Genomic DNA, 9,502 nt, shown 5'->3' on the forward strand with positions numbered 1-9,502 from the left:
CATTTCCAGTCAAGATGCTCAGTGACTAATGTTGACTTTAAATACTTAATTCAGAATATTTTGTGACTTATTTTTGCAAACTTTTTTTTTTATTTATTCATGTCTTTCTTAATTAATTAGCTGTATGCCCTCCCCCATGTCAATTTTTCCTGCTCCTTTCCCATCATCACCATCAGCATGGTCCAGAGACACCCTCTCAAGGATCAGTTGAAAGATCACTAAAAACTGTAACAAATTACTTCACAATTATGCCAGGAAGAGTGATTACGGAGAGAAAAAACAGCCACAACAATAAACAGAAACATCACAAAAAGAGAAGAGGGCTGGGACTTCAAGAACGGAAACGAAAGCAGAGAAGCAAACAAAACTCTTATGAATAGATCGAGCATACACACCTCCCGCCGCTCGCGCACTGTCGATCAGCGGCATTTTATATTTGCCAGATGCCGGTAAGGTTTATAACAGCCTACATTAACATCAAGAGGTGGTGGGACACGGTTTGGTAAAGGATTGCCTTTAAACATTTGCGGAAAACTGAGACCCGGAGTAGTGGCTCGCCCACCGGCTCTCTAAACTCGAGAAGTTTCTACCAGATGGTGGTTGTTGTCATTGTGAAATGGAGTTGTCGGAGCACATTAAGACGGCTAATGTTGAAGATGTTACCCTGAGAAGACCTTTCCATCCCGCGCTCAGAGGAACCCTGTGCGTTACCAGCCACCACCTTCTGTTCTCAGACAGAAAGGATGAAGATTCCTGGCAACTTCTCATTCTCCTCAGAAACATCGATGCCACCGAGAAAAGGTAGACAGCTGTTCATCAGCTGGAGATTATTCCCTGCTGGGGGGGGGGCCCATCATAAACCAGCCTAAATTGGGTTGCTGGTATTTCAGTTTCGTTTTATTGGTGTAGCCAAATATATTTAAGGTGATTCAGTTATGTTAAGTAATATTTTGACTTTATTTATTGTTTAATGTTACCATATTAAGCACTTTTATTTCACCAGGATTTTTTTTCATGTATGCCTATGTAGCCTAAATTAATAATATGTCTGTCCTTTGTAAATGCATAATTCATATTCTTATTATTACGTGCAAATATACTCTTTGAATCGCATTTGGGTCATGATTACAGATAAGGTTAGAAAATTGTGTGTGTGTTTGATCCCTGAAGTGACCTGCTTCTGTAATATTAAACTCTTAATTCTCTCTTTCTCTAATATAACCCATCACTTTTCCTGCGTGTCAGTGTCGAGAATCTTTTCGGATACCCCAGGTACACTTCTAAAGCAGGCCCAATGTTTGATTTGTGGACTGTCATTGCTCATTGAAGCTGCCGTTTATTCTGATCTGAGTTCTGCTGTTAATTTAATACAGTGATGTTAAAAATGAGCAGTGGGAGTGGGCAGCATCTCGTTTCAGCATGAGAAGGCACCTTCTAAAATGAGCTGCGCTGGCAATGTGTTCTTTCTTAGCTTATGGCAGGGAGGAGAACAGAACAAGCATATTTTGCAAGATCTTTTGTGCTTCGCAATGAGCATTTACGCAAAAGATCATATCACTCTGACATGCTTTTTGTGTTTTGAATACATGCAAAGCAGCTATTTGTGCAGTATGTATTTATGTTTGTATCTAATGTCCAGATACGGAGAGGAACTAGCTTACATTCTATTAAAGTTATATTTAGAGCTCAGTCATACCTCTCTATTTATCTCAGAGTCTCTCTGCTAGCCTTACGCACATGGCTTATTTTTGCTTCCTGCTTCTGTCTCTTCTGAGGCCCCACTGGGGATGATTGTATGGAATTTGAGAATGTGAGTATGTTCTTAAAAATGTGTGTGGGGGTGTTTGCACGTGTCTAATACAGGACTGTGGGATCCTCTGGTACTATCACCATTAAATGTAAGGACCTGCTTGTTCTTCAGTTGGAAATTCCTGGAATGGAGGAATGCCTGAACATTGCCAGTTCTATAGAGGTACTAATATTGTTCTCACTACTTGCGCTTGCGACAGGGATTATAAATATTGCTCATATTAATACTCTACTGTTCAAAAGTTATGTTTACCAACGCTCCATTTATTTGATAAAAAGAAATTCGTACTGACCCCAAACTTTTGATTGCACATTCGAACAAACCCCCTAACCCTCCCTAAGTATTAAATGCGCAACTTGTCCCCAACCATTTGTGCTACGGACATAAATTAAACCTCAAATCAAGCAGTTTGTTCAACTTTCAATATTCAATAGCAATACAATTAGGGTTGCACCTATAGCCTATTACATTTCTGCCTTTCATGTTATGACTGATAAGTGTTGCCCAATATTAATCTTTTGTACTATTTTGTCTAAATGTTACTAAAAACTAAAAAGTAAATTTAGGTGTCATAACATAATATGCAGTATAAAAAATGAAGATTCATTCTGAGATTTGCTAAAGCGTACATTTAGCAGTGTTACAATATGATTAGTGTTTTTAGTGATTCACTTTATTAGATGATGGCAAAGGTTTTATCCAAATGTACAAATTGGGGAAATTACCATGCACAATTAAATATCCAATATTGGCAGATATCGATAAATTAAAAATCTTTAATATATTTTCCTCTTGTCAGTAAAGCATCCTGGAAAATCCTAAATACTATGGGTCATTGCAAGTTGTCATTCATTACTTTTAAAGATGACTTAAGATGACATCAAGCATATATTCTGAAAGAAGAAGCCAATCTTCACTCTAGACACTGGCAGTAAAATAAATGTTGAGACCAGCACTGCCTCGTCTTTAATGAGAGTTTGCTCTGATATTGTCTCATGTCTCTGTAGGCTCTCTCGGCTCTGGAAAGTGTCACAGAGACGTATCCCTTTTTCTATAGACCGCCACACCTAACTCTGCATGGCCCATGGGGCCTGTCCTCAACAGAGAAATATTACAAACAAACAGAAAGACTGGTGAGCTGTATTTTTCTTTCATTTTCACTTCCCTTTCCTTCAGACCAGTTAATGTCATTCTGTAATTCGCTCACTTTGAGAAACACACAAGAAAATAGACAAACACAGACAAATGATGCTCAAAATCATTATTTAATGCAAGCCATTGCTTAGTTTCCTGAAAGGAAGTCAAACAGGATGCACTTTGTTTGCCACAGGAAACTAAAAGCAGTTGTGAGACATGTGGACACTTAAATTCACAGGAAACAGTGTGTATGCTTTCTCTGTAGTTAATAGTTTTTAACCCATATGCATATTTTTTATTTTCTATTCCTTGTTTGTGTCCATAGCTTTCATTATCACCCACTGTCGTCTCACAGTTGTTTCAGATGTTTATCTCTCGCCTCCTTTTGGCATGACATAATATTTGTATCATAATTACTGTGTTTTTTACTTGTCACTCAGTTTTATATGCTGTATCTAGCTTATATCAAAATTGCTTATTTATAAGAATATATTTATAACTATTTATAACTAATATGTTTAAATATATAAAGCATGTATGCATATATATTTAACTGTATACATGTACATGCTTGTGTATGTTCAAAATATGTGCATGTGTGTGTGAACAGTGGGACAGGTGGAGAGTCAGTACAGTAAACTCAGATTACTCTGTATGCCCATCGTATCCACATGCGGTCATTGTGCCTCGCGAGGTGGATGATGAGAAGCTGGTCCAGTCAGCCCGGTTCAGACAGGGCGGCAGATTTCCTGTGCTCTCCTACTGTCACCATAGGAACGGAATGGTGAGTGTAGGATGTTTCAAATCATGGTCGTAACCAGGGTTCGAAAAATTAGTGAGTTCTAGGGTATTTTGTCGAAACCTTTTTGCCATTCTACACTTTGGGTAGACTCTCTCTGTTCTGTCTGTTTGTTAAATTAGACCTTATTTATTGCATCACAATTTGTTAATACTTTACTATAGGCTAGGTAATTAATTAAATTTTTTTTATTATTCATGTAATAGTAATTATTGCTGTAATATATTTAATAAGCATTTCTATATGGATGATAAATAAGAACTTTGTCTAGTGTCACAAAAGACTTTGTGAAACTTCACAAACTACTTCACAAAAGACTTTGTTAACTACTAAACTGCAATACAATAGCATAACCTTCGTCGAGTGTTTGCAGATTTGGCATATTTCCATTCTGTAACCTAACCTACTTGTTCTACAGATCTGTGTACTAGTGTTATTATCATGCTACTTTTTGATGGCGTTGATACCGTTTCTTACAGATAACTTCACAAATGTGGTTAACATGAGCCTTTTTTGATTGCTGTCGGTTTAAGTGGTGGCGATTCAGTGTTGCCAGATATTGCTGCAAAAACAACAGCCCCCGCCAAGCCGTCTCCCCACCAAAAAAAATAAGCCCGAAATAAGCTGAAATCTTGTGTTTTGGAAATAAAATTAAGATATGACTAACCCTAACTTGCAACTTCCCACTTTATTAACTTCCTAAAATGTCACATTAACACTCAAACGCATACCTCGGGTCTTTAGTGACCCGGGACATCATTCACTACCCTCCTCCTCATTCATTTTTTTTTTATTAGACATCAACCTTCTTAGAATTCCACAATCAATTCATCATAAACAATATAACAAAAGAAAAAAATATATTTAAAGAGTGCCTGTTTTCTCATTCATTTTATGTAAAAATTGTATAGGGTCGCTAACGACCCAATGTGTGTAACAGTATAAGTATATTTTTTCTGCACAACAATAATTTAATCTTTGATGACTGAATAAGTGCCATTAACCTATATTCCACAAAGTGGCAATGTCTATAATGATGAAGTGACGTTTCAAACATAGTTACCGCAGGCAGAAAACAAAAGAATAGAAAGTATCATCAGCAAAACTTGAATTTACTACAGAGGAAGTACTGAACGCAATCAAAAATAGTGTCACTGTCACTTGGTGATGGATCTGGTGAAGAAACTGTCAGCGATCAAAATATTGATTTTGAAGATGTTGAAAATGATAGTTTTGAGAATATGTATGAGATCGCGAATACGAGCCAGATGCAGAATGTACTGGGAAATGAGCTCTGACGAGGACAGTGATGATGGTATAAAACATCTGCTCAAACTGAACCCTTCCAAGCTCCAAAAGGTTACAAAATAGGCTTTAATTTATTCTTCTGTAATTGCATGTCAGGAGAGTTTTATATTATCGTGACAGGTAGAGATCCATCCATGTTAGATATAGATGTGGGTTACTAAAGACCCGAATATTTAATAATGATTGGTGAAAAATTCATGCATTTAAGGGAATAAAGTGGTGTGAGTGGTGTAAGTGCCCCTTATAATAACTGGATCTGGCAACACAACAGGCTGCATCTGCGCCCTCACTCATAATTCTCTCTCAAGCCCGTTCACTCTGCCAGCGTCTCGCAGCGACATGAGTCGCTCTCCATCATTTTCTCACCATGGGAACTAAACAATCTAGCAAACTGTACAAATCTAACTAAACTGAATTATACATGCAGTCACTCACAGGATGAGTTGTAAACGCCTAGTCATTTAGAGAACTTCACATTTTAACAGAGGTCCGGACCTCGGTGACCTCATAGCTGGCTGTGGCCATGTCTCAAATGTAAGTGTATGTAACAGTGTATTGGTGTGAAAGAACAGTACAACCATAAAACTGAACAAGGGTGTAACATTGTTTCCAGCATTAAATCATTTTTCATCAAAGCGAAAAATGCATCATACAGCTCAATTTTAAATTTTGTAGGCTAATAAGTAAAAGTTATTTGCATCCATTGCCTAGGTGATCATGCGAAGTAGCCAGCCCTTGACAGGAGCCAATAGGAAGAGATGTAAGGAGGATGAGCTCCTTCTCCAGGCTGTGATTGATGGGTCAGTGTTGGGTTACATCATCGATCTGCGTTCTACCCAGCAAGCCCAGCAGGCCCGGATGACAGGAGGAGGTTTTGAGTCTAAATCCTGTTACAGCCACTGGAAAAGAATCCATAGACACCATGAAAGGTGAGAGGGAATATTACAACAAGTCATTTTTAATTGTCTGAAATTATGTAACACGTTTGACTTTGAAACAGATCTGCCTTTGGCTTTGATTTTGCATGTCATTGTGTGTGTTTACAGGGGTAAGGTTCTTCAGGAGAGTCTTATTAAGCTGGTGGAAGCGTGTAGTGACCCGTCTCACAGTGTGGACCGCTGGCTCAGTAAACTGGAGAACTCCAAATGGCTTTCTCATGTTCACAGTGCGCTGTCCACGGCAGGACTGGTGGTAGAGTGTGTGGAGAGGTGGGAAGATCTATTACTTTGGTCTTTTAAAGGGACACTACATAATTCTGGGCTCTCTGTCACCATCTGTGGTTAAAACATAAAATTGCAGTTTTATTAAATTATTGTAGGTTTTCTGTAGTGACTCGGTTTAACACTGATTGTCTATGTACTGGCTCAATAATTAATTTCTAATAGAAACATTTTATTCTCTGTAGTGTACCTTTAACTATTATTGTGGTTTGCTTTTTACATTCTCTCTATTATTATTTTATCCACTGCCTTTGAGTAACTTACAGATAAATATATATTAGGAATTGTATGTTTTAATGTTTTTGATGTCAGTTATGGTTGACAAGCATATTTATTAATTTGTTTCTTAATTTATTCTTGTAATGGCAAAGCTGAATTTCAGAAATCATTTTAATATGCTGATTTGCTGTGCAAGAATAATTTCTTATTATTATCAATGTTGAAAACAGTTGTGCCACTTAATATTTTTGTGGAAACAGAAATAAAAATTTTCCCAGGATTCTCTGATAAATAGAAAGTTCGAAAGAACAACATTTATTTAAAATAGAAATCTTTTGTAACATTATAACTTTACTAACCCTTAACTTCTAAAATGTGTGTGTATAAAAGTGCTGGGTAGGTTGTTGTCTGGGACTGATTTCAAATTACATCCATTACATTACACATTTCATGTAATATAATCCAACTACTTTTTATAACATTGTATTAGTAATATTGTACCATATTGATATAAGAATACAAAGAGAAAGAATATATACACAGTGGGTACGGAAAGTATTCAGACCCCCTTACATTTTTCACTCTTTGTTATATTGCAGCCATTTGCTAAAATCATTTAAGTTCATTTTTTTTCCTCATTATTGTACACACAGCACCCCATATTGACAGAAAAACACAGAATTGTTGACATTTTTGCACATTTATTATAAAAGAAAAACTGAAATATCACATGGTCCTAAGTATTCAGAGTATGGAATATACTGTATATATATATATATATATATATATATATTTTTTAAATCCTATGCTTATGCATGGCTCTGGGTTGTATTGTTCTGGCATATGGTCTATTTTTTGTGTGGTCACTCCTGGCACACACATGGCTTTGAGATGTATCGCTCTGGTCTGTGCTCTGTTTTTTGCAGGGATGGTCACTCTGTGCTTGTGCATGGCTCTGAAGGGACAGACAGCACTCTGCTGGTGAGCTCATTGGCTCAACTTATCCTAGACCCGGCCTCTAGAACTCTCACTGGCTTCCTCGGCCTGCTGGAGAGGGACTGGATACAGGTGAATGTTTGTTTGTGTGATCTGTGAAATTTGTGAATGTTTACAGATGCATTATGCCAACACTTTTCTAATAAACTACACCCAATATCTCAGATCTGATATTCAGAAAGTTGATGAATTGTACGTTTGTTGTTTCTCAGGCTGGACACCCCTTCCAGCAGCGCTGTGCTCATTCGGCGTACTCTCATGCCCGTCTGAAGCAAGAGTGCCCATCCTTCCTGCTGCTGCTTGACTGTGTGTGGCAGGTGTGGCGGCAGTTTCCTCTGGCACTGGAGTTTAGTGAGGCCCTGCTGCTCCGATTGGCACAAGAGGTTTATGCTTCTAACTATGGAACCTTTCTATGTAACAACGAGCAGGAGAGGTGGGCACAAATTATCCCTATATGACACTCATCATTATTATGCACTAATACCGTTCAATTATGCACTATACCTTTATTGTCACTTCTGATCAATTAGAATAAAAATAGTATTTTTTATTACTGACATAATTTTTTTTGAGCAGTAATGTATGTATACTGTATTATTTGTTTATTTAAAATGTTTGCCTGGGATAGATGTGCTGCAGGAGTGAAGGAGAACACACACTGTTTGTTTCAATCCCTACTGAGTCCTGATATTGAAGAGCAGTACCTCAACCCACTGTATGAACCCACTGATTTAGCCATTTGGCCTTCAGTGCATCCTCAGTCCTTACAACTATGGACAGGTTAGGTCCAGATTATTCAATAAATACAAAGTTACAGCTGTGGTGTGATAATGTTATTGGAGTTTTTTGGGCATTATTAGTGTGTAGGCCCTCATTATCTCTATGGGTTTGTTGGTAGGGCTGTTCCTCAGGTGGACTGAGTATGCTCAAAACATGGAGGAAGCTCGAGAAGAGGTGTGGAGCATTGTGAAAGAACAACGTGAGAGAGCGGGACCTGACCGGACCAATAATACGCCTAGTACACACTGTGACACCTTGACCCCATTTGAGAACCTCATGGATGAGCTGACTATTCTGTGACCTCATGGTTGAAAGGACATTATAGAGACTGTTACTATTATGCATGTCTTGGCAAGAATTAGTCCAATAAAATGAGTATCACTGCCAATCAGATATATCAGATATAATGTAGTTTACAAAAATCTGATGTTCTGTCATTGAATCGTAATCAGACATGCTTGCATTTGAAGATCAGACGTATTGGCGATCCTCTGCCTTACTTTCAAGCAAAATGCTAATGTAAATGATGTGTTTATTGGAGTGTGTTTAGTTGGGATTTACTGTGATTATATGAGACAATATCAGTGATTATGTTTTATTGTAAAAAAGTTGTACACTGTTACAGACAGCTGAATGTTGAATCAGGTGAATGTGAGAAGTTTGAATACCTACCAGAAGGCGATTTTATACATGTTTGAGAAGTTTCAGCATTTGCCATTGGAGCATGGTTTATAGCCTAATTAATTATTGCACAGCTCTCTGGAATACTTGATTCTGATTGGTTAATTGCCAATTCAGATATTCAGATATTTTCAAATATAACTTGTCTAGGGAATTTCTTTAATAAATATTATTAATAATGTTTTCTAGCGTGTTTGTATTGTATACATTTACTTTTTATTTGATTTTAGAATTTATTTAAATTTTTATAGAATGTATAACTGACATATTTTTTTCTATTCAGAAATGATTATATTATATTATTATTTGACATGTTTGACATTAAAGTATATTGTAAATAGGCCTACACATTATTTGATTATAAAATTATAAAGGGGAATCTGAGCATGCGCGCACATAAACAAACAATAACATCTCACTGGCCAATAAAGTCTTCAGGGTAAAGCCCCAGCTCAGCTAAACTCACCCACACAATATAATTCCGGAGTGGGCAGCCCGTCAGCAAGTTTGCCCTCTTGTAGCGCTAATGGACACCACAGTCATTATCACGCG

The 9,502-nt window shown here is 37.3% G+C and overlaps 1 protein-coding gene across 2 annotated transcripts; it reads left to right on the top strand.

The window, feature by feature from the left end:
• Positions 1-351: 351 nt before the first annotated feature.
• LOC311281040 (myotubularin-related protein 9-like) lies at positions 352-9,133 on the top strand. 2 transcript variants are annotated; one of them, XM_084393670.1, is made up of 11 exons: positions 352-801; positions 1,246-1,272; positions 1,864-1,972; positions 2,818-2,943; positions 3,558-3,731; positions 5,766-5,983; positions 6,101-6,262; positions 7,420-7,561; positions 7,702-7,922; positions 8,118-8,269; positions 8,388-9,133. In XM_084393670.1, the coding sequence occupies exons 1-11, from the start codon at positions 617-619 to the stop codon at positions 8,567-8,569; spliced, it is 1,698 nt and encodes a 565-aa protein (XP_084249796.1). In that variant the 5' UTR covers positions 352-616; the 3' UTR covers positions 8,570-9,133. The 2 variants fall into 2 exon arrangements, with proteins under 2 accessions (XP_084249796.1, XP_084249797.1); XM_084393671.1 differs by lacking the exon at positions 1,246-1,272.
• Positions 9,134-9,502: the final 369 nt, after the last annotated feature.

The sequence above is a fragment of the Rutilus rutilus genome, assembly GCF_951802725.1.
Source record: "Rutilus rutilus genome assembly, chromosome: 21".
Taxonomy (NCBI): Eukaryota; Metazoa; Chordata; class Actinopteri; order Cypriniformes; family Leuciscidae; genus Rutilus; species Rutilus rutilus.

Bases quoted from the DNA above. Each gene is read 5' to 3' on its own strand.
- LOC311281040 (XM_084393670.1), top strand. From the start codon at position 617: ATGGAGTTGTCGGAGCACATTAAGACGGCTAATGTTGAAGATGTTACC. The intron at 802-1,245 runs GTAGACAGCTGT...CCTGCGTGTCAG, and splicing joins ATCGATGCCACCGAGAAAAG to TGTCGAGAATCTTTTCGGAT. The intron at 2,944-3,557 runs GTGAGCTGTATT...GTGTGTGAACAG, and splicing joins ACAAACAAACAGAAAGACTG to TGGGACAGGTGGAGAGTCAG.